The sequence below is a fragment of the Theropithecus gelada genome, chromosome X, assembly GCF_003255815.1.
Source record: "Theropithecus gelada isolate Dixy chromosome X, Tgel_1.0, whole genome shotgun sequence".
Taxonomy (NCBI): domain Eukaryota; kingdom Metazoa; phylum Chordata; class Mammalia; order Primates; family Cercopithecidae; genus Theropithecus; species Theropithecus gelada.
Window position 1 is genome coordinate 108145788 of NC_037689.1, and position 25301 is coordinate 108171088.

General features: G+C 42.3%; 1 protein-coding gene across 5 annotated transcripts in view; it reads left to right on the forward strand.

Annotated features, from left to right (window-relative positions):
- TMEM164 (transmembrane protein 164) overlaps positions 1 to 25301 on the forward strand; it is a 184737-nt gene that overhangs the window by 127791 nt on the left and 31645 nt on the right. For all 5 annotated transcript variants that reach the window (XM_025373155.1, XM_025373157.1, XM_025373154.1 and 2 more), the window contains one exon: positions 16192 to 16270. In XM_025373155.1, coding sequence (XP_025228940.1) covers positions 16192 to 16270 — 79 coding nt within the window. The remainder of the gene's footprint in view (positions 1 to 16191; positions 16271 to 25301) is intronic.

Sequence of the window (25301 nt, forward strand, 5' to 3'; positions counted from 1 at the left end):
TCGTCTTACTGTATTACACTTCGGCTAATTTCCTCAGCTGTATATTCCATTTTATTATTTATCTCTTTAGTTAATTCTATCCATTGAGTTTTTATTTCAATTATTATATTTTTAATTTTTTTCAAACATACAAAACAGTCTGTAAGTAGTTTTATTATCTGCAGTCTTTGAATTTCTGTTTTCAGGATTCCTAGCTTGTTTCCTTGTGTATTTAAGTTTTCTTTGTTTTAAATATTATTGTTGTTGCTTTACTGTAGGTTGCTTATTTTCCTTATGGGAAGTTTTCGACTCCTGGTTTCCTCTAGAAAGGATCTGTCTTCGTTCTTGCTAGGCACCTGACAGCTGCCATTCTGGAATCATGCTAAATGAAATTCTTGACCTCAGGTTTTTTGATTACCCAAGTAGTGTACATTCACTTTTCTTTTTTTTTTTTTTTTTTTGAGACGGAGTCTCATTCTGTCACCCAGGCTGGAGTGCAGTGGCCGGATCTCAGCTTACTGCAAGCTCCGCCTCCTGGGTTCACGCCATTCTCCTGCCTCAGCCTCCCGAAATACACATGATGGCTGGCTTGCAGTTCCAAGTTTTTATTGGAGATAACCTAGTTCCTTTCGCTGTTACTCCAACCTAATGTGAAGATTTGACAGTAGATTTTCCTTACTGTCCTAGGGGGCAGGAGTAATTTGTATTTCTAGTATACCTTTACACTGAAGTGTAGCTTTTTTTGGGGTCCCAGCTTTATGAGAGTTATCTCCTTTCAGACTCTTTGGGCTATCTTGACCTTTGTCCCCTATCCCTTATGCCCTGTGAAGCTATGAAAAATCAAAGCTCAAGTTCAGCTGGCTTAGCAAATCTACTTCGGGTGAAAATTGGATGCAATATCCCACTTATGTCTCTGGGTTCCCACTTTCACTTTTTTTCTGGCTAGAAAATTCCTTGTATATTTGACAGTTCATAGATTGAAAAAAAATTTTTTAAATATTTTATCCAGGACTTTTGGATATTTTCAGTGGTAGATTTGTTTAAGAACTAGCCTTTTATGTGCTCAGAAATGAACATCTGGGTCTTGTTTTCCAACCCTTTTATGGCTATGTCCTTACTTTCAGGAGCAACCAGGAGGACATTCTAATTCTATTCATTGGTTGTCAGTGCTCTCCTGAAATATCTCTAAATAAGTTGATAAATACCTACCATGTATCTAGTATTGTGCTAAGTTCTATGAAATGTCAGGAAGCCCATGTAGCTTCTCATGTAGCTAACAGAACATTGGCAGTGGTGGCCTTAAGTCCTTGGAACACTGATTTAAACCATATTTTCATTTCAGAACCCTTTTAAGCCCTAGAAATTAGCATTTGGAATGATGTGGTTGTAATACTGTAAGGTACATAAAGGCAGAGGCCATTTGTATCTTGTTTATAATAGTTGGCACATAGTAGATGCTCAATAAATAATGTGTATCTGGGAGGTCATGGAGGCAGATTCCAGTGCTGATCAGTTCCCATGGCAATTTAATTAGAATATTCCAGATCCATGCTCACAGGTGTGGAGGAGAAAGAATATCTCAATAGCAGGAGGTCAAACCATCATGTATTTGGGTCATTTGTATATCAAGTTTCAAAGTCAAGGGTCTCCTCTCTACCATAAAGGGCCTCAGGGCACATGTAGATAGTATAAGTCGGTGATTAAGAACATGGACTCTGGAGTCAGACTGCCCATTTTCATCCTGGCTCTGTAAGTTACCTTGGGTCAGTTACTTAATCTCTTTGTGTCTCAATTTTCTTAGGTGTAAAAGGTGGATGGTAGAACCTATCGTAGAGAGTTGTTGTAAGAATTAGCTACTACATACCAAGTATTTAGGACAATGCCTGGCAGAGAAGTGCCATGTACTAATAATTATTACTTATTATTTCTATTATTATTATCTCCTTTGTTGTTTTGAACACCAGTCACATCATAAAAAAATACATTCTCCTGGGAGTTATCTGTCATTTCTATATGGAAATATTCTGAGTTTTCACACCTACGCCTTAGAATTTTGAGGCCTGCCCTACTGGAGTATTTCTCCAGGTATGGGTTGAATACCTCTGTATCCACATTGTTTTTTAGTGAAATATATTTAAATACAGGTTGCTGGGCCCCATCCCAGTTGGTCCAAAGAAATTTCTTTCTCTAAAACTCTGTGATGAAAATAAAGATTCTATACATTCTCTGTGTGTTAGGTTAGCCAGGAACTGCTGCAGGTTTAAGTTGACCATCCTTCAGTGCTGATGGAAAATCTGGGAGCAGGCTTGGAGCCTGAGAAGACATAGAGAATTGGAGAGTTAAACAGAAGGGAAGACAAGAAAGAAGTCAAAAGAAGTGACCAGAGTGTACTCAGGTCAGGAGATGGTCAAATCCCATCCATCTCTGGTGGCCTCCAGGGGATATGGGACTTTTGCTTTCCCTTGATTTAGGTATTTATGAACCTGGCTCCAACTTAAAGCAGAGGTCATGGGGATTGTTAGGGGGAGATGTTGGACGTAACAGGCCAGGGAAGCCTGCCTCACAAATGACTGCCAGGCCCACTGGCTGCCTTTAAGCAATGACCCCCAGGGAGTAGATTAACCAGATTCCCTTCTTGGCAGATGGTGGGGTGAGGGGTTAGGCTGAGTGCCCTTGAGCTGTTTTGACTGGCCTGAAAGCCAAATCCAGATGCTTTCCTGCTTGCCTTTGCTCTAGTGCTAGTGGAGGGTTGGCTTTTATATCAATCACGCCATCTGATGCTCAAGTCTTTTAAAGGCATTACAATATGGGTGGAGGGTAACATAGACTACCTGGGCAGATGAAGGGCTGTGAGTTTAGCACCTTTCCTCTCATACCTACTGCTCTACATGGCCTAAGTTTTCTGGGTGGAATCTGTAACCCAGGGTAGAGGGAAATGATGTGTTGGTCCTGTCATTGGTGGAAAGGGGTCTCGTTGAGCCCCTTGTTCCACTACCTAAGCAGGAATGTTAGGCCTGGGCAAGTCAGTGTGCAGGCACAGTTTGGCCTCCACATACAAGCCAATTTTCTTTTGACTTGCAGCTGCCCTGGTTCCTCGGTAGGCTTTTGAACCATCTCTCTGTTTAATTAGACTTTCCTCTGAGTTCTGTGGAGAGATCTGTACAAATACTAACTTTCCCTTATTGAGTAAAATGTCAAATAATGTGTTCAGGGCTAGACTTCGAAGTCCTGAAACACCATCTTGTATACTCAAAACGCCTTTCTTCCATATGAAATTCAATCTTTGTCTCAGTTTGAAGAACTGGTAAATAAATTTTCATTTTGTGAATTCGGAGTTCCCTGGGTCCACTTTGATGGCTAGGTAGTACCTATATTATGGTAGCTAGGTAGCGTAAGGCCTTCCGTTTTCATAGTAGACTCTATTTCTTTTTCATCAGGGAGCAGCCTGAAGTATGGAACAGATAATAATGGTTAAGATGATGGGTTCTGGAGCCAGGTTCCCTGGGTTCAAATGCTGGCTGAGACACTTAATAAACCCGAGACCGTAGGCAAAGTATTTCACTGAAACCCTATCCCTTTTTCTTTTAAAATGGACCTTGGATACACATAATTGGAATAATCATATTTCTAATCCTTGACTCATTTCATGCTGCACCATTCGTCCATGTATAGCCTGCTTTAATTTTATTTATTTGTACATTTACTTTTTTATGGATAATATGACAACTGTGAGCCCAACTTAAGAATTAGCCACATTGATGAGAACTCAGTCTACCTGTGCGCTGCTCCCCCAATTCTGCTCTCTATCTCCCTCTCCACCCTGAAGGAATTGCTGGCCTGAATTTTGGTTATTATTCTTTTGCTCTTTTGGAGTTTTATCTCTCTCATATGCACAAAGATATTTATATTCATATTGATATAGATATGGATATATAGATATATACATGTAGATATATATTCCTAAATAAGATATTACTTGGTTGTTTTTCTGGCCCTCATTAAAAGAGTATTATGTTTTAGATAGTTTTCTGGGACTTGCTTGTTTTACTCATCATTAATTAGTATGGTTCATTCCTGCCACTGAGTATAACTGTAGTTACAATTTCACTGTGGCATCACATTTCATCATGTGAATATACCACAGTGTATTTCTCCAGTCTCCTTGGGATGGGTTTTTGGTCATTTCCAATATTTTACTATCATGAAAAATTCCTCTGTGCCTCAGTTTTCTCATGTTCAAATTGGGGAATAACCATAGGAGCTACCACATAAGGGTGTTATGAAGATAAAAGAAGTTAATAGTTGTAAAGTGCTTAGAACAAGACCTTGGTCATAGCATATTGTTGGTCCGTGTATTGGTTTGTTAGGGCTGCTATGACAAATATCACAGACTGGGTGGCTTAAAAAACAGAAATTTATTTCCTCACAGTTCTGGAGGCTAGAATTCTAAACTCAAGGTGCTGGCAGGGTTGGTTTCTTCTGAGGGTCTCTCTTTTCCACCAGTCAATGGCTATCTTCTCCCAATGTCTTTGTAGGGTTTTTTTCTCTGTGTCCGTCTGTGTTGTAATCTCTTCTTCTTCTTCTTCTTTTTTTTCTTTTTAGTTGGAGTCTTGCTGTGTTGCCCAGGCTGGAGTGCAATGGCACGATCTCAGCTCACAGCAACCTCCACCTCTCAGATTCAAGCAATTCTCCTGCCTCAGCCTCCCGAGTAGCTGAGATTACAAGCACCTGCCACCACGCCTGGCTAATTTTTGTATTTTTAGTAGAGACAGGGTTTCACCATATTGGCCAGCCTGGTCTTGAACTTCTGACCTCAGGTGATCCACACGCCTCAGCCTCCCAGAGTGCTGGGATTACAGGCGTGAGCCACTGTGCCCCAGCCTGTAATCTCTTCTTATGAGGACACTGGTCATATTGGATTAGGACCCACCCATATGACCTCATTTTACCTTAATTACCTTAATTACCTTTACTATCTCCAAATATAGTCACATTCTGAGGTACTGAGGGTGAGGAATTCAATGTATGAATTTGGGGAGAGACACAATTCAGGCCATAAGAGTCAGTAAGTATTCATTATGACCATCATTCTCTTCACCCTCCTCCTTATCATGAAAGCTCAAGAAAATGTAACAGACTTAGTTATGACATATCCCCTAGGAACACTATTATGTGAGCTGTTATTATTATTCTTAGGCAGACCAAACACCAGAGCTTCCTTCCCTGCCTTTTCAGAAATGACTTTTGATACCAGCAACAAGTATTCAAAAATGGTACTTTGTGGTTTCATAAGATGATAGGCAGCAGCTCCTTGAGTCAGTTAGATGTAGGAGGAGGAGAGTGAGGAGGTTTCATTTTCATCTTGGTTAAAAGAAACAGCTAAGTGAGCTCTTGTAGAGTATCTAATGGTATACAGACTCAAAATTACCACTTGGTAAAGTTCTGTGGATTTTCCTGAAAGAGGCAGGCAGGTCTGGGCTGTTATAGTTTTCAAACCAGGAAATACGCTTGCACAAGTGACTGTGCCACCAGAACAGATAGCATCTTTCATGGGCTCAAAGTATTTGACAGGGAGCTGGCTAGGGGAAGGCACCTTATAACCACAACTCTGTTCCCCTGCTCTCTCAAGGGCTCTGAGCACTAAGGAGGAAGTCAGTAGTAGCCCTGATAGGGTTTGGACTCACAGTGGCTCACGCCTGTAATCGCAGCACTTTGAGAGGCAGAGGCAGGCAGATCACTTGAGGCCAGGAGTTCGAGACAAGTCTGGTCAACATGGCAAAACTCCGTGTCTACTAAAAATACAAAAAAAAAAAAAAAAAAAAATTAGCCAAGCACAGTGGCCTGTGTCTGTAGTCCCAGCTACTCGGGAGGCTGAGGCAGGAGAATCTCTTGAACTCAGGAGGCGGAGGGTGCAGTAAGCCGAGATCACACCACGGCACTCTAGTCTGAACAACAGAGCGAGACTCTGTCTCAAAAAAAAAAGGGAAGGACCGGTGGCCTCCCCGCCACCTTTATTATGCCCCCCCTGCCCCTTTCCACATCAGATGGTGAAAATTAGATGGAATAGCATGTGCCTGGCAGGACTGTGGGCATCTGTCCTTACTGGAGGTGAGGTGTGGAGTGGGAGTAGGGTCTCAAGGGAAAAATACAAAGAGAACAAGGGATTTCGGGGTCTATGGATGCCCCCTTTACACATTATTTTCTTAACATGCTAATATTCTCCAAAGGAGGGAATTCTTAAAAACTAGAACAAATTAACACTAATCATCATTAATAATTTAATGCATCCTCTTGGTTGAGGATTCCTGTAATGTAGAGATATAAAGAATATAACATAAAAGTTCCCACCTCCTACTCCCCAGAGAGAATTGCTGTTAACTGTTTGGTGTACTTATCTTTTAACTTTTTTCATCCTTTAAAAGAATTTAGCTACATGATTAATAAATGAATACATTCATTTGTTATAAAATATATATATACAAGTATATAGAACCCAAACTCAAGATCTTGCCTTTCCTATCCCAGTCTCTCTTCCCCAATCCTGTTTCCTTCTCCAGTTTGGGGAATAGTAACTGGGTGCTATCTTAGATCCATTTTATATACACCCAAAAATACACATACAAACTTATTCCTTTTCTTCTAAAAAACTAATCATGCCTTATACAATATAGACTTGCTCTATTTTACCTAGAAATGGTTGTACCTCCTTTAAAAAAAAAACAAAAACAAAAACTTGGTGGAGTAATACATCTTCCAGAGTGTTTTTTGATCATCCTGCTGATGGTGGTCATTTAGTTTGCTTTTTTAAATTCCAAATTTTTTTGTAATTATAAATAATGCTGCAGCGAACATCTTTATGCATATATTTTTGTGCATGTGGGCAAGTATTGCTGTTAGTACAAATTCCTAGAAGTAAAATTACTGAGTCAAACTGAGTGGGCATTTTAAAGTTTTCATAGATATTGACAAATTGTTCTCCAGAAATAATGTATCTTGTTTCTTCTTTGGTGTACTATATCTTAGGATTTTGCCATATTAGTTCATACTTACATCATTTAAATTTAGTTAAATATTTAAAAATTCCTGTTTTTACTATACAACTTTTCAAACATATTGAAAAGTTGAAAAGTAGCATAGTGAACAATGACTCTATATCCTTCAGCTAGATTCAACAATATCTAACATTTCTCCATATTCACTTTCTATCTAAATTTGCTGAATCATTTCAAAGTTGTAGACATCTTGACGCTTTAGTCTAAGTACTTCAGCTCCTAAGACTAAGGGCATTCTCTCGTATAATTATAATACCTTACCACACTTAAGAAAATTATCAACATTTCTATAATACCATCTACCTTATCATCTACTTTATTTAATCAGCTTATGTTTAAGTTTCCTTAATTGTCCCAAGAACGTCTTTTAAAAAAAAAATCAGGATCTAGTGAAGTTTCAAGTATTGCTTTTGATTGTTCCATCTCTTTACTGGTTTTCATTTTTTTAACCTAAGAACAGTACCCCCTTCTTCATTTATGATACTGAAATTTTAGGGAGTTATTTTGTAGAATGTCCCATATTCTAGATTTGAATGTTTCCTTAATGACAGACACCTTGTTGTTTTTAATGGCAATGTGGTCTGCTGTACCATGAATTCATCATGGTTTATTTAACTAGTCCCCTATCAGTGGTCATTTAGGTCATGACATTCCTTTTGTGGCTCCTCTTACAAGTGGTATTTCGTCCTAAGGAGTCTGTGGCCCCAGTAGGCCACAGTTAAAGTCTGTGGTCAGTTAATGAAGATAAAGTGTTCCAAAACCAAACTTCATTGGCAGGAACATTATCAAGGGCAGTTGTAACTGTCGATTGCATCCTTTCCCCTCTAAAGGGATGGATTATCTTTTTTGATTCCCTAATTTATTTTGAGAGTCTGTAGTCTGGGGCTGAGCTGAGACCAGGGTTCTGTCTTTGTAACTGCCTATTCTCACTTGGCACCTAATCATTAGCCATGGACTCTTCTGGTAAGACCAAGTCACCTGAGGTATGGTGTGAGCTCCCTTAATTTGCAATGTGCAGCCCTCCCTCAAGCAGTTATTCTCACTTCAGCCTGTTCTTCCTTCTTCATCTCCTGGGATCCCAAAGCTAATCTTTCCATCTGTGCTTTGGGTCCTATTCCCTCTCACCTGCTTCCAGTCCTCTGGCTGTCTAGTGCCTCCTGCACCTTATGCTTCTCCAGCATCTCCCTGTCCACTGGCTCCTTCCTTCAGTGTATACAGAATCTCTCCTATTCTTAACAGTTATTTCTCAATATTGATACTACCCTTTAGTTATAGTTTTCATCTCTCTCCAGGCATTTACTCTTCTCAAAAGATTACTGAGGACCAGGGGTCCACCAAATGGGGTACAAGAGATGTTTCATTGAGTCTGTGAAGAAAATATTAGATATCTATTCTAATAAAATTTCATTCTTTTAAATTTCCATGTTTGTGTGTCCTGATGTACATTTAGGTGTGCATATTTTATAATGTACAGTTAGGCATGTATATCATTTGCCTTACTTTCAATTCTTCTCATCCTCTTTAGCCCCGTTAAGATCCACACCCACCAATTTATGAGCTTCTCTCCCAGGCAGTCACACTGGCATCACAAATTCAGCATGGCCCCAGCTTCTTTTCTTGTACCTCACCTCCTCCAATCTGCACCCTAGACTGTAGGTCCCAACATAGGGAGAAGCCCCAACGTCCTACCATCCATCTAAGCCATAGCCTGTGAGTCATCTTCAACTTCTTTTCTTCTCTTACTTCTGCACAATGCCCTGTCCAGTCAATTAATTAGTCCTGGCAATTCAACTTCCTTACCTTCTCTCAAATCTGCCCATCCTCTCTTCTCTTGCTGTGTCTGCCTTTGCTTAGACATTGCTATCACCAGCCCCTAACTGGTCTCTCTGCTTCAAGTAGCAAACCCTGCACACAACCACCAAAAGGAGCCCTGCAAAACTACATATCATGCATGCCTCTCAGAAAATTCAAACCAAAGCCAATACATGATCTACAGGGCCTCCTATGATCTTTTCCTGCACTGATATTCTCTCCTTATCTGTTAGCCTTCTCAACTAGACTATGAATTGTTGTAGGGCCGGGATCCCTACCCTACAAGATGTCTTCATTATTGCCACGTAGCAAGAGGCAAGCACATTACGTACCACTTAGGCGTGTCTTAATAGGTGTTTTTGGTCAACTGGATGAAAGTGAGAATAGGACTGTTTTGGGTAAGAACAGGAGAGTGGAGTTGAGAAATAAAGAAATAAAAATTTTTTTTTTGAGAAATAAAGAGGTTTCCAGTGAGAAACTCTGGCCTATAGATAGGCCAAATGAATGGACTAATGTGGGGAGCTAAAGTTACCCTGGTAGTCATCTGGTAAACATACTAATATGTGACTTAGGACTGTGGGACAGGCCCAGGTGATACCATCTCTTCTTGCTGAGGTAGAATGATGAAATGAAACCCCAGCTTTCGACTAGAAAGATCTGGCATTAAGTGTTACTGCCTGGGATGGAAATTCTGGCTTTCCTAGTTACTGGCTGGATTGATGTTGAAAAGGGGGATAGTGATTATAACAGCCAGCATTTAATGAGTAGTTACTATATGCCAGCACTGGGCCAAGGATTTTACAGGTATTATTTCACCACAACTGGGTGAAGTAGATACTATTATTCCCATTTATGAATAAGTCAACTGAGGCTCAGCAAGATTAAATGATTTGCCCAAAGTTGTATAGAGAATAAATGATGGAGACAGAATTTCAATCTCAGCAGCGTGACTCCAGGCTGGAGATACTGACTGGGAGTCATCAGTATACAGATGGTATCTAGAGCCAGGAACCTGGATAAGATTACCTAGTGAGTGAGAGTAGCTGTAGAAGAGGGACATGGAATTGGTTCTTGGCCACTGTAATATTTAGAGATGAGGGACATAAGGGAAATTCAGCAAAGGAGATTGAGAAGGAACGCCATTGAGGTAGAGAAAGATTAGAGGGTGGTGTGCGAGAATCCCAGCACAGAAAGTCTATTCAGGATGAGGGAATAATCAACTGCATCAAATGCTGTTGATAGACCAAGTAAGATGAGACCTAAAAATAGACCAGGATTAGTATCTCTAGTTGTGCAGCTTGTTAATTGCATAATGGAGTGAGTGGTATCCAGAATCTCTCTGACACCCTGGCATGGGGTTGAGCCTTGGCAGAAGAAGGAGCACCTATTTCACATAAAGATGCCATGTGGGCTAACTTCCATCCTTTTGTTGCCTACTGGAATTAGAAACATGGAGGTCATTGGTAACCTCAACAAAAGCAATTTGAGTGGAATGGTAGGAATGAAAATGTGATTGAATTGGATGGAGGAATACTTCAGAGGAAAGGCAGTGATGGCAATGAGTAGAGACATCTTTTGAGGAGTTTTGCTATAAAGTATAAAGGAAAGCAGAGAAATAGAGGTGGTAGCTCCATTACTACCGCAAATGGGAGTGAGGTCAAGAGCTTTTGTTTCTTTAGATGAAAGGTATTTTAGCATGTTTGTTTTCTGATAGCAATGATCCAGTGAGAAAAACAGACAGTTGCTGGGATGACATTCTTGAATAGGTGAGAAAGGATAGGATCTAGTACAGGAATGATGGTACTAGCCTTAGTCAGCAGCACAGGTGCTTCCTGCATAGTAGCAGAGGAAAAAGCAGCTGTGGGTATGGGTGCAGGGAGGAGGGAGATGTGGAGGTGGGAACTTGTGTCTGTTATCTTCCAATGGTTCTCCATGCCCCCTCACCCCACTGAAGTAGAAAGCCATTTCCTCAGCTGAGAGGGAGAATGGCGAAGGTCTGAGGAAAGCAGGAGAAGTTGTGAAATAGTGGCCTGGGAGAGAGGAGAATGAATGGTCTTGGGAATATAGTGAGATTGTAGAGCAGCATGAAAATCTGGCACTAAGTTTGTTGTCATGAATGTAAAGGGCTAATAGCATGGCTTTATATTTTTCTCCAGACATGTTTGCTCGCATGGGTTTAGGAATGTGAAGTCAGACAGTTGGATTTAGCCAGGAATGTGGTTTTGTGAGGTAAGTAGGACAAAAGGAGAGAGTGTGTCAGGAGAGTTGGGAATGTACTGAAGGAAGTGATGGGCCTTGAACTCAACGCTGGTGAGCATAGAAGTAAGGACATGAGGTTGGTGAGGGGACAGTAAAAAGGTGGTAGGATCAAGACTGTAGGTCCTGGTGAAGTGAGAAAATTGTGAGAGTAGGGATATTAGAGGGAGTGAATTGGCCAGACACAAGGTGGTGGCTGGAGAGTAGGGTACATGACAGAGGTTATGGAGAGATCACAGCTATTAATAATAACTGGTGTGACCATATGAAAAAGGTATGAGGTAAAATGGAGAGAGATCTTGAGGAGCATGGAGGGCAGGCATTGAGAGGCCAGAGTGTTCCTAAATATTGATACTGCAGGGATTTTGACAAAGGAATGTTGGAAAGGCGTCACAGGGAGGGGTAACACAAAACCTTCAAGGACTGAGGAGGGGAGGGTATACATGCAGGGGTCCGTAAATAACTGCAACAGAAAGGAGTAGTGGGTGCCATAGTCTCAGGACATGAGATTCAAATCAGGAGAGTGGTTAGCAAGGAGGCAGAGATAATGGTCTGGAAGAGACAGCAATTTAGAAGCATCTGTGAGGCACAGAGAGGCACTCCCTTGGCCCAGTGGTGTAAGATTATATGAGAGGAAAAATCATCACTACTTGAGAGAGCTGTCAGGATAGCAGTGTAGCAGTGTCTTCAGAGAGCGATAATTAAGTTTTTCTTAAAAAAGGTGAAGGGACTGCTCAGGTGACTGTTGTAAACAGGGAAGTAGGGGCGTGGTGGGATCAGTGGTCTCCATGGGAGAGAACAGTGGTGCAGCTGTCAGGGTTGCAGAGCGGGAGGAAGGAGGTTGAGATTCTTGCCATGAACAGAGTCCATGCACCTAATGTTTCAGGCAGTCTAAACTCTAGAGGCCTGGAGAACTTTACCACTCTGGTCTTTTGATTCTAAAAAGGATGTTGACTTGTGAGAAGGTAGTTAATGGCCTGTGTTGCTTAAAGCATTTTTTATTGCTTTTGACTTTAAATTGCATTGATGCAGGACTTTTTGTCTATAACCTCAGGATTCCTCCAGTTGAAAAAGAACCAGGCTATGTACATTAGAGTGGAGTTCTAGGTATGAGTTCTCTAGTGTGTAGAAATGAATTAACCAAGTGGAACTCTTTCTAAGGAAGTATGGCATTTCACAGATATAAAATGGGGAAAAGAGGGTCAGGGGAGGCTCCCTGAGAAAGTTCCTGGAACTCAGCCCAGACTCGGTGTTCAGTAAAGAACTGTCTTAGCTGGGCATGATGGTGCATGCCTATAGTCCCAGCTACTTGGGAGGTTAAGGGAGGAGGGTTGCTTGTGCCCAGGAGCTCAGGGCTGTAGTGTGCCATGATTGTGCATGAGACTGGCCACTGTACTCCAGCCTGGGTGACATAGGGAGACCCCATTTCTTTAAAAGCAAAAACAAAAACTTTTTCCTCCTTTGTTGAATGCCCTTTCCCCCCATCCCTGTGCCTATTGCTGTTTCTTTGGATGTTATTTAATTTCTCTGTGACTTAGTTTCCTGTCTGTCAAATGCACATGATCCTAGTCCCTACTTCATAGGAAAGTTGTAATAATTAAATGAGATAATACATGTGTATTAGTCTGTTTTCATGCTGCTGATAAAGACATACACAAGACTGGGTAATTTATAAAGAAAAAGAGGTTTAATGGACTCACAGTTCCATGTGGCTGGGGAGGCCTCACAATCATGGCAGAAGGTGAAAAGCACGTTTTACATGGTGGCAGGCAAGAGAGAATGAGAGCCAAGTGAAAGGGGAAACCCCTTATAAAACCATCATATCTCATGAGACCTATTCACTACCACCGGAACAGTATGGAGGAAAATGCCCCCATGATTCAATTATCTCCCACTGGGTCCCTCCCACAGCATGTGGGAATTATGGGAGCTACAATTCAAGATAAGATTTGGGTGGGGACATAGCCAAACCATATCAACGTGTAAAAGTATTTAACACAGTACATGGTGCATAATATAAGTACTTCAATATGATTTGCTATTAAATGACAAGTGGTTAAGTTCTTGGTTCCCATTCAGCTCTCTTATTCTTGCCATTATGTTTCTTCTTACTTCACCCCCTTTCTCTTACATCTTCTTCTTCCCTTTCTCTCCTTCTTTTTCCACACTTCCTCCTTAACCTATTTCCTCTTTCCCTCCCCTGGCTTTGGGTGCAGTGGCATATGCACCTAGTTCAGTACTCTTTGTGGCCCCCTGAAGTAGAGAAGTCTTGGAGTAGGGGTGAGGCAGCCACCAGAGGAAGGAAACTGCTGGTGGGGACAGTCTCTTGGCCATTCCATCTGAAGTCTGTAGCCACAGTGGCTGCAGAGATGAAGTGGGCCAGTGACAAGAGGCTCGGGAGCTGGGAGGCCTATGTTACAGGGCAAGTTTGGCTACTGTATGATGTGTGGCTGGGGCACCAGACAGTAGGCAGAGCATGCTATGAAGATGAGGATCATTTGAACAGGAGGGGACTGGGCTAAATCACCGTGTGGAGGGACAAGTGAGGACATGTGCATGTCCTGCCTCGGTCCTGTTGCTGATACCACTATGACTACTCCCATTCATAAGGGTGGCTCCTCCCCACGGAGCAACTCCTATGAGTCAGACTTCTGTGGGAGGGAGCGAGTGAGCAGGGGACAGCTGAGTGTGCTGGCTAAGACTATAAATTCTAGAGCCAAACTGCTTGGATTTGAATCCTGGCTCTGTCACTGAATGAGAATGTATCCTTGAGTGAGTTATCTAACTTTTCTGTGCCCCAGTGTCCCATCTCTAAAACGGATATAATTGGAACAATACAGTTCTTATGAAGATTTGTTTAAATTAACTGTTTACAAAGTGATTTTCATAGTTCATGGCATAAAAGAAGTACCATGCTAGTTTTTGTTATATTTAAAAAAATTTTTAAATCATACAACAATCTTATAACAGAAGACTGACTTTCATTTTACTGATGCCAAAATGGAGATGGAGAGTTTAAGGGCCTTGGCCAAGGCCACGGGGCTACCGAGCAGCAGAGTCAAATCTAGAACACAGCTTTGACAGACTCCAAAGTCCTAGCTTGTAACTGCAATGCTTAACTGCCTCCCTGGACATTCAGGTGGAGACTTTGCTTTCTAGGAGCTGGGAGGCAGGGTGAGGCAGGTGGGCAATGTGAGTCAAGGTGGGTGGTCAGCAATTGGAGTCTGAGAGGTTGGCAGAAGTACTGCTTGAGGACACACCTGGGACTAGTAGCTGCATGCCCTTGGCCCAGCTCCTTGCTATGGGAGAGAGCAGCCTGGCTTCCCAGGCCTGTTTCAGGGAGAGGTCAAGTCCCTTAGGTGCATGAAGGTGCTCATTTCAGCCAGAGAGCTGAGCCTTCTTGGGACTTTTTCCTTCCTTCCCTATTTTCCAGGCGACCTCAGGGAAGTTAATAACCCTTTTGCACCTCAGTTTCCTCATCTGTCAATTAAGGGTAATACTTGACCTGGCTGCTTCCTGGGGATTTTGAGACATTGAGTAGATTGTGGATGTGAAATCATTTGAAAAGCATAAAGCAGTACCTAATTTTCAGATACTAGAGTGATCTCAGACCACATTACTGTGAGGTCCAGTGTAGGCCTCTCAGACCTCCATAGCTACCTTGTGCTGATAATGCCCAGTATCCAATCTCGTGACCTTTTCCACTAGGGTCTACAGTGGTACTTGGAATCTTACCTCCTTTTCTCAGTTTTTACATTTCCCTTGGTGAGTGTAAAGTAATAGTTGAGCAGCAGGTGGGTCCCTGGGAAATTATTTTCCGTGTGGATTTTTATTTTAAAGAGCCAGAGCCAATGTCTGTGTCCAGGCTCCACAGTTGTCCCAGCTCCCATTCTGGGAGCTCTGCCATCTTTTTGGTTTCAGCCCTTGGCATAAGACAGACCTGGGCTCCTGTGCCTGGGTAGCCTGTAACTGCCTCCTCTCATTAGCACACAGTCTTGGTTATGTGCTTGCCCTGTGGGGAAAGGGAGGCATCTGATCCTTTCCCCTGGGTGCCTTTGTCTATCCTGGCATCCTTTGGTGTGTGTGTGTATGTGTGTGTGTACGCGTGTGTACGTGTGTGTGTGTATGGTAGGGATTATGTAAACCCAAGAGGCTAGGCCTCTTGTCAGCTGCCAAAGTTCTTTTTTCCCCAGAACTGAGTTAGCCACCCAACTGTTTCCATTCTCTGCCCGCTGCGAAGCTCTACAGCAGGGCCCCTATGGCAGGTCAAAACATGCTCTGCTTTGATAATACAGAGATTCCATTTTGAGAGAGATGGGAAACAGGAGCGAGTGAGTGGGTGTGTTGGATGTAGGGAGAGTGAGGACATTCTTTTTGGTAAGCTGTGCCAAAATTGGCCCAGCAGCTTGGTCTAAACTCAAAAGTAGGGCTAATGCTGGGCTGACACCCAAATATCCAATGGGGAAACTTTATTCTTGGATCTAGACCCTACGAGACCTAGCAATCTTTTTTTTTTTTTTTCCCCATCTGGAATATGGGGATAATTCTACTCCATATGTTCTTCATGTCAAATGAGAAATAAACTTGTAAATAATCTACCATCTAGTCACCAGGAGCAGGAAGTGACATAAGGTTGTGATTCTTAAAGTACATTTTGCAGAATACAAACTGTTACTAAAAAAAGAGTCACTTGCTAAATAAGTTTGGGAAACACTGGATAAACAATGGCAAGTAGGTTTCTTGTCTATAGGGACCACTCAGGTCCTTCATATTCCAAAAATACGCATGGGAAACCACCAAGGGGATATATCGTATGCCACATTTCCTAAATTTTTAACCAGACTTTCTTAGTGGAGCATTTACAAGTCCCTTCTCTACGAAAGACATCTAGGAAGATCCTGATCTAGATCAGAAGAATATTCATTTTGTTCTTTTTTTTTTTTTTTTCCTGCAATTGTATAAAGAAGTGAATTGGTGAAATGCATGGGATTGCTAAAATATGGGTCCTAAACAGCAAGGGAGGTCAACTTTGGACTCTATTGAAATGAATGCTTCCTGCTCTGAAATACTTCTCTCCCTCCTATCCTCACAGCTCCCCTTTGAATTGGAGATTTACTACATTCAGCATGTTATGCTCTACGTGGTACCCATCTATCTGCTTTGGAAAGGAGGTAAGGCCAGCAAACCACATTCCTATGCAACCCTCACACCTAGCCTCTCCCTTCTGTTTTCGGGAGTCACAGCCTCTTGGGTGCTTCCCAGGATCTTCAGCTGCCTCTTGGCTGAGTTTCTTCAGCATGATTTATGCCGGGCACCAGGAAGTGGGGAGATGGGAATGGACGAAGCCTGCAAGGGGTCTGGGGACTTTTTAGACCTGTACTTCACTGGGTGACTATGGTGCTGCTGACTGCCTGTCACAGGGCCTGGGCTTTGTGTCTTGGTGGTGGCATTGCATTTGCATGGAGCCCCCCACACTGTCACCCTCTTGTACTTGTGCCTTCCCCTTGCCTCAATGTGCAGTGTGGGGTAGAAGAAGAGAGTGAAACACTTGGTCCCCTCAAGAACAAAAGAAGATATGTAAGGGCCAAGAAGGCCAGGGACCAGGACAATTATGGGATTGAGGGGAGAGGCAGGTGAAAGAGCAGTGTCACCCATGTAAAAGAAACCACTGAAAACCTTTATTTGGTGAAGAGGGAGAGACCACCAACCTGGTAGAGGCAGCCTGGAAAGGAAGCTGATCTATTTGTAACCTCTCAGTGACCCTTAGATTATCCCTTCCCTCTATTGTGTAATAGACAAAAGGAAAGGGAAGTGCTTGTCCATCTAGGCTTGTTGTGAGAGCCACTCCTTCTCAGTGTTCTTTATTTCCTGAAAGTCCCTGTGACTGGAAGACATCCTCTTTCAGTTTTAGCCCCAGCCTCTCGATCTCAGTTGCTGAGACTTTTCTGCTCCTACCTCACTCCAGGCAGCAAGGGTTTCATTTCTACCATACTGAAAGTGGCATGAGGCCACATGGGCCCTTGAGCTCACTGGAAGATGGTCTGGGAGTTCTGCTGGACGCTGCTGCTTCTTGGATTATGCGTGGATGCTCTAACTCAGGCATTCTGGCAGATCTTAAGATCTGGTGTGAGATAGCCCCAAGGACCGGTCAACCCAGGAACATATTACAAGATGGAATCTACTTATAGTCCAGAGATTTGCCTCCTGTACTTTGATTTCTATCAGTTCTCCATACTTGCCTAAATATTCTTTGAGACTGCTTTTACCCTGTGCAGCCACTTGGGGTCTCACGATGTCCAAAAACGCTTCCTTTTAATTTGCTGTAAAAGCACTATTTTCCCCACAAAGCTTTAAGGAAAGTCTGAAGTTCCAATATCCAGGAGACTTGTGCCATTTCTTAGGTCTGTCCCCTGTGGCACAGGAAACAGCCTCTTAATATTAAGTCTCAGAAATACACGTATTCTGAATAGAACCAGGCAGATAGGTGTTCCTGGGCCTCAGACCCGTGCTACTCATTGTTCCTGGCTTCTGAGGTGTATGATGGAAGTCCTAGCCAAATCTGCATGGCTGTTATTTAAACATATTTGTACTCTAAGGTCACCATAAAAATCTGTCAGGTAGCTGGGTTAGACTGGTCTGACATGAGAAATACCAAGTAGCCATCTTTCCTCCCTCCAAAAGAATAATCCAGGAAGCCACATCCTCAAGACTTGGCTAACTCTAAGATAATTGTATCTTCTTAGAGCAGATCCTCCCGGTAGCCCAGTTCCCTAAGTGGCAAGGGGAGAGATAGTAGGGCTGTAATGAGAGACAGTATGGTCTGTTATTGCTAATAACCCATAGATACCCTGGTGCAGTGAGGGTTTAGCTTGCAGCACAAGTGGAGTGATCTCACCAAACTGACTTTACTCCAGGACCTGAATGAGAGCATCTACCACTCCGCAGAAGTTGATGGGCCCCAGTACCTTGTATCTGGTCAACTTTGAGCTATTTTGAGGGCTCATCTCCCATCTCCCTTTCCAGCTCTTTACTGCCATCTGCTGTTCACTTGGGGGGAATTATGAGCATTGAGAGAAACATCTGGATTTCTTCAACTTTGATCCCAAGCCTTGGACCTAGGCCTTGAAGAGGGAGAATGGATCTGAAGCAAGCTGTCAGAAGATTAGTTTTCTGTAAACCAAGAAAGCCGAGAGTTTGGGGTTTCTCTTCCCTAGAAGTCTCTTGTAATTTTGTAGAAATAAATGGCTTAGCAATTTTTACCCAATACAAAACAGCTCTCCTATAGGTATCTCCCATGCCCAGGAACCCTGTTTTCCTGAAAGGCAAGGTCCTGCTTGAGCATATAGTGCCTCTTCCTATTGTTTGGGGTGGGTGGGTAGGTGGTGCCTTGTGGGAAACCCACTCATCCCTTACTCTTGCAGACCTTATGCACTGTCACAGTACATGGAACCGCTCTCATCCACACTGCTCTTTTCTTCCTCTGGCCTGTCCCTTCGTTTCCCTGTTTCCTTTCCTTCAGACTTGTTGCCCATGGTCCTCTAGAACTGCATTTCTTTTTTTCTGTGTTACAGTATTTTTAAATTTAATTTTTATTAGATGCTGACAAATTATGCTTTTATATATGTATAGGGTTCAAGGTGATGCTACACTATGTGTATACAATGCAGAATGATTGAATCAAGCTGATTAACAAACTATATTTCTTACAAACCACTCCCAGCCTCACCAGCAGCTCCACATGGGGCACAGAGCTTTCCTGTCTCTTGCCTGCAGCTTCTTCTAATGGAGGCTGCTCTTTCTGCCCTGCCCCATATGCTGCAGAGCCCCCTCTGTCTCTTCTAGAGCACTATCTCATCTGTATGTTAGGGGAAAAAGGCTTTCTCTTTTGCCATTCTCTCTCGTTTTTTCCATCACCACCGTCACTTGACCTCTTAGTCACTTCCCCCACATTCCTAGAAGTCGCTGGCCTGTAGCTCTCAGTATTTCCATTACAATTTGAGCCAACATCCTGAGAGACTTCTTGTAAGGACCTCCCATCCACCCCAGCTTCTCAAGGTCTGAGCTTCTTAATTGCAATGACCTCAGCATTTCCTTCCTTTCAGCCACCAGGACCTTGTTTTCCTGTAAAGCTCTGCTGTATGAGAACGTAACTGCTGTTATGTTCTTTCTTTGACCCAAATCTCCACTCCTTTCCTCTTCTTTTCTTCCTATTCAGCTTGTATCTCCATGACCTGTCATTGAAACTTTCACTAGCTCCTGAAAGCGTCTCACCTCCTTTGTCCCTTCCAACTGGGGTCAGTGTCCCATCCCTTTTCAGTGTGCCCAGTCTTGGCCTACTGGAGGAACTCTTTCAAGCCATTCTAATTAGGGCCATGAAAATGTCATGATGTCTATTATAATTGTGCTGTCAACACCATTGCTCAATTTATTTTCTGTCTATGGTCAGCTCCTCCACACATTGCCTATTGGGGGAAACCCACCCCTGATATTCAATGTGAGTCCTTTTCTATTTTCCCTAAGTGTCGGCTGGTCTGAGAAATAAAGGGAAAGAGTACAAAAGAGAGAAATTTTAAAGCTGGGTGTCTGGGGGAGACATCACATGTCGACAGGTTCCGTGATGCCCCCTGAGCCTTAAAACCAGCAAATTTTTATTAGCAATTTTCAAAGGGGAGGGAGTGCACGAATAGGGTGTGGGTTACAGAGATCACATGCTTCAAGGATGACAAAAGATCACAAGGCAGAAGGTCAGGACGAAACTAGAATCACTAATGAACTTCCATGTCCTGCAGTGTACACATTCTCAGGGTTCAAGAGCAGAGAACCGGTCTGACTAGAATTCACCAGGCTGGAATTTCCTAATCCTAGCAAGCCTGGGGGTGCTACAGGAGACTAGGGCGTGTTTCATCCCTATCTACATCTGCATAAGGCAGACACCCCCAGAACGACCATTTCAGAGGTGTCGTCTGGGAATGCATTCTTTTCCCAGAACTGTTAATTATTAATGTTCCTTACTGGGGAAAGAATTCAGCGATACTTCTCTAACCCATTTTCGGTAATAAGAGAAATATGGCTCTGTCCTGCCCAGCCCACAGGCAGCTAGACTTTAAGGTTATCTCCCTTGTTCCCTGAAAATCGCTGTTATCCTGTTCTTAAGGTGCCCAGATTTCATATTGTTCAAATACACATGCTCTACAAACAATTTGTGCAGTTAACAAAATCATCACAGGGTCCTGAGGCAACATACATCCTCAGTTTACGAAGATGATGAGATTAAGAGATTAAAGACAGGCATAGGAAATCACAAGAGTATTCATTGGGGAAGTGATAAGTGTCCATGAAATCTTCACAATTTATGTTCTTCTGCCATGGCTTCAGCTGGTCCCTCCATTCGGGGTCCCTGACTTCCCGCAACAATTGCCCTCACAAGTCCTGTGCTAAATCTTTACCACCCTTCTGAAACTTCCTGTCCACTCTATTCAAACCTTCTATTCTCTCCACCCTTGGTAGATCCCCACCTCTCCCCACAAATGACTGAGAAAATTGAGGTTTTGGGATGGAAATTTCCTCAACGCTTATCTCTACCTCTACAAACTTCTTTACCCACATCCATCCCTATCTTCCTCCTTCTTATCCTGGAAGAATTGGTGTTCATTCTGTTCTGGCCAATAATACCCCTGTGTGATTAGCTCCCACCTCTGCAGCCTCATTCTATCAATTAATCACTTATGTACCTGGATATTCTTTTTCTTTCTTTCTTTCTTTTCTTTTTTTAGACAGGGTCTCCCTCTGTCACCCAGGCTGGAGTACAGTGGTGCAATCACGACTCATTGCAGCCTCAACCTCATGGCTCACATGGTCTTCCCGCCTCAGCCTCCTAAGTAGCTGGGACTATAGGCACATACTACCACACCCGGCTCTTTTTTTTTTGTATTTTGTAGAGACAGGGTTTTGCCATGTTGCTCAGGCTGGTTTCAAACTCTTGGGCTCAAGTGATCTTCCCACTTCAACCTCCCAAAGTGTTGGGATTACAGGCATGAGCCACTGTACCTGGCCATTACCTGAATTTCCAACCCTTTCTTCACTGCTGGCTTTTTAGCCAATACAGATGTTCAAATCTTTCCCATTCTAAGAAACTTTCTAGCAATCCCATGCAACTCTGTCTTCCCTCTTCCTTTCACAGCTAAGCATCCTACAAGAATAATCTAAACAATATTTTCTAAAATTTAGTTCTTTGGGCAAGACAATTTTTGTCTTATCCACGTAACTCTATGTTATTAAGTATGTAATACATGTCCTTAAATCTATTGAGTTTTTTTTTAACTAAAATATATAAACTTTCGAGAGAAGCCTCATAATATCCATGAGATTGTGACTTTGATTTACTAGTTATCTCTTTTAACACAGTTTATATACAAAACTATTAAAAATGAAATGTTTATATGTTTGCCACCTGAAATCACCTCACACATGATGCATAACTTTGGGAGACACTTGGGTCTGCCCTTGAGTTTTCTTCTCAATTACCCTTTATTCCTCAGAACATTTCACTGTGATAGTTAACCCTCTATCAGGCTTTTCACAGAGATGGTGCTTCTAAAGATCGCCAGCAACGTCTATGTGACCAAATCTAATGATCATCTCTCAGTCTTTATCCTACGGAATGCTGCTGCATTGGATGGTATTGGTCACTCCATTTTGGAATGCTCTGTTTCGGGGCTTCCAAAGCTCCTCCCATTCCTGGCTTTCCTACCTCACCAATCATGTCTTCTCAAGTCTCCTTCACAGGTTATTTTTTCTCACTCCTCTGAGATGTTGATTTCCTCAGAGTTCTGTTCTAGGCTCACATCTTATTCTAATTCTCTGGTATGGTTTTGCCTGCTTTCATGGTTTAACTACTAGTCTGTCTAGTTATGGCTGCTACATCACTGTCTACAGCTTGGACTTACGAGATTCACATTCATATAGTTTACTCAACATCTCTACCTAAATGTCTCAAGCATATGTCAAACCCAACCTGTCTGTGTTAAACTCATTATCTTCCCTGTCAGCCCTCCTGCTCTTCTTGTGGTTTGTGCCAAGTGGCACCATCCAATCACCCCAGCTAAAATCTTGGAATCATCCCTGCCTCCTGTATGCAATTCATCCGTTCATCTCACATATATTAACATATGCCTTCTTCCTGCCAGGATCCAGAGTGACCACTGGGGTGTCCTGATAAGCAAAAATCAGACACCACCCCTTGTCCCTAATAACATGTATAAGCTAGTGGCGGGGGGAGATGGGTATGAATCAGATATCACCTGAATATATCATTATGACTGAGATAAGTACTCTGAAAGAAAGGAACATGCCCTTATGAGAACTTAGAACAAAACAAGCTGACCGAGTTTGGGGATTTGGAGGAGAGTTCCCTGAGGAAATGACATTTAAACAGAAATCCAAAGGGTGAGTTGGAGTTTATTAGGCAAGTACAGGATTAGGGGAGGTGACTCCTTGTAGATGGGCAAAATGGCATGCACAACAGCACTGTGGCAGTGGGGAGCACAAGGCAAGTGGATGACACTGGGCCTGAGGGGCAGGCTGGGGTCAGATAGGAAGGCTTTGTCACCCATGGTCAGGGGTTTGGCCTTGATTGCCAAAGCTATGGAAAGACTGTGAAAATTTGAAGAAGGGGTATAACATCAGCTTGCTTCACTAATTGATTCTTCTCTGATTTAACTTATTTACACATTTTAATTCAAAAATCTAAAATATAAAAAGCCAGACTGTGAAAAATGTCTTTCCCATCCCTTCCCTCCATCCATATCATTCCCTGCTACAACTCTACAAGTAACTACCATTTTTGGTTTTGGCATATCCTCCCAGAGTTTGTTTTTTGCATATACAAGTACATTTAAAAAATATTTTCCCCCTTCTTCAGACATTCATCTTAAAATAGCAAATACACAACCATCCTGTTGTTACTGTTTTGCTTAGCAATATTTCTTAGAGAGCTTTCCATGTGAGCCCACAGGAAGCTCCCCCTTTCTTTTCTTTTATAGTGGCCTAATATTACATTGTGTGGATGATATAATACAGTATAATAAAAATGGCAAAGCTTTGATATAAGACAACTGTATGCCAGATATTGTCACTTTTCCCGTGCATTAACTCATTTATTCCCTATAACAACTCTCTTAGGAAGGTGTTGTTATTATCTCCCTTTTATAGAAGAGGAAACTGGTACTCAGATAGCAAGTGACAGTCCCCGGATTTGAACCCAGTAGTGTGGTTCCACAGTTCTTGCTTTTAATCATAACACAAGGTTACAACACTATACCATAATTTCCTTTTTCAGTCTGCTATTGATGGACATTTAGGTTGTTTCAAATCTTTTGATAATATAAATAACACTGCACTGAAGGACCTGGTACCTTTGCCATTTTGCATGTGTGCAAGAATATCTATAGGATATATTTCCTTAAGTGGTAATGCTGAATCAGAGTATATGCATTTGTATTTTTATTGGATATTTCCAAATCCATAAAAGATGTACCAGTTTAAATGTTTACTAGCAATATGTGAGAGTGTCTGTTTCTACACAGCCTCACCAAGTTGGATTTTTGCCCATCTGATGGGTTAAAAAAAAAAAGGTATATCAGTTCGATTTTAATTTGAGTTTCACTTTGAGTGAAGCCAAGTGTCTTTTTACATATTTAAAATTGGCATTTGGCTGGGCACGGTGGCTCAAGCCTGTAATCCCAGCACTTTGGGAGACTGAGGTGGGCGGACCACCTGAGGTCATGAGTTCGAGACCAGCCTGGCCAACATGGTAAAACCCCCTCTCTACTGAAAATGCAAAAATTAGCCAAGTGTGGTGGTGCACGCCTGTAATCCCAGGTACTCGGGAGGCTGAGGCATGAGAATTGCTTGAACCCAGGAGGTGGAATTTGCAGTGAGCCAAGATTGTGCCACTGCACTCCAGCCTGTGAAACAGTGAGACTCAGTCTCAAAAAAATAAAATAATAAAATAAAATAAAATTGGCATTTGATTTCCTCTTCCTTGAACTACATGCTCCTATCACATGCTCATTGTTCAATTGTGTTGGCTTTTTTACAAAATTTGAATCCTAAGAGCTCGTTATATATAAATATTAACAGTTTACCCTTTATGATATGAGCTACAGATACTGTCCTCAGTTGTGTTTTCTTTTGACTTTGCTAATGTTTTATTCTTGCCATGCAGGATTTTAAAATTTCTTTTTCTTTTTTTTTTTTTTTTTCTGAGATGTAGTCTTACTCTGTTGCCAGGCTGGAGTGCAGTGGCGTGATCTTGGTTCACTGCAGCCTCCACCTCCTGGGTTCAAGCGATTCTTTTGCCTTAGCCTCCCAAGTGGCTGGGACTACAGGCATGCGCCACTGCACCTGGCTAATTTTTGTATTTTTAGTAGAGACGGGGTTTTACCCTGTTGACTAGGATGGTCTTGATCTCTTGACCTCGTGATCTGCCCGCTTTGGCCTCCCAAAGTGCTGGGATTATAGGCATGAGTCACCCTGCCCGGCTGAATTTTTACCTTTCTATGTAATTTATCTTTTATTTTATGGCATCTGGATTTAGAGTCATGGTTAGAAAGCCCTTTATTACTCCAAGGTTATAAAAATATATATCCCATATTTTCTTCTTAGCTCCTTTTATTTTTTAATATTTAAATCTTTTATTCACTTGGAATATATTCAGATATACAGTGCAAGAAAAGGATCCAACTTTATTTCCAGCTGACTTCCCATTTGTCCCCGCAATGTTTATCAAATAGTCCGACATGATCCAATCTGCTTGTGGAGAAGATCACATTAGCTGCTGTGTGAAGAAATCACCGGGTCCTCCTGCTCTTACCTCCTAAATATCTCTCAGACTCATCCCCTCCTTACCATCTCTAGGACCACTACCTTGGGCCAAACCTTGCGCATCTCTTCCCTCAACGATGATAATTGGCTCTGTGTGATCTCTCTCCAGCCAGCCTCCTTTGCTCCCCCAAGCCCATTCCTGGAGCTTCCAAAGCTATTTCTATAGCTCAAATAGGATCATAACACTTTGTTGTTTGGAAGCTTTCAGTGGCTCCCCATCTTCCCCAGTGCACAAGTCCATATGACCTGGTACCCTACCCCTTCTCCAACCTCATGTCTTTATGCTCCCTTCTTTGTACTGTACACTGTGGTGATACC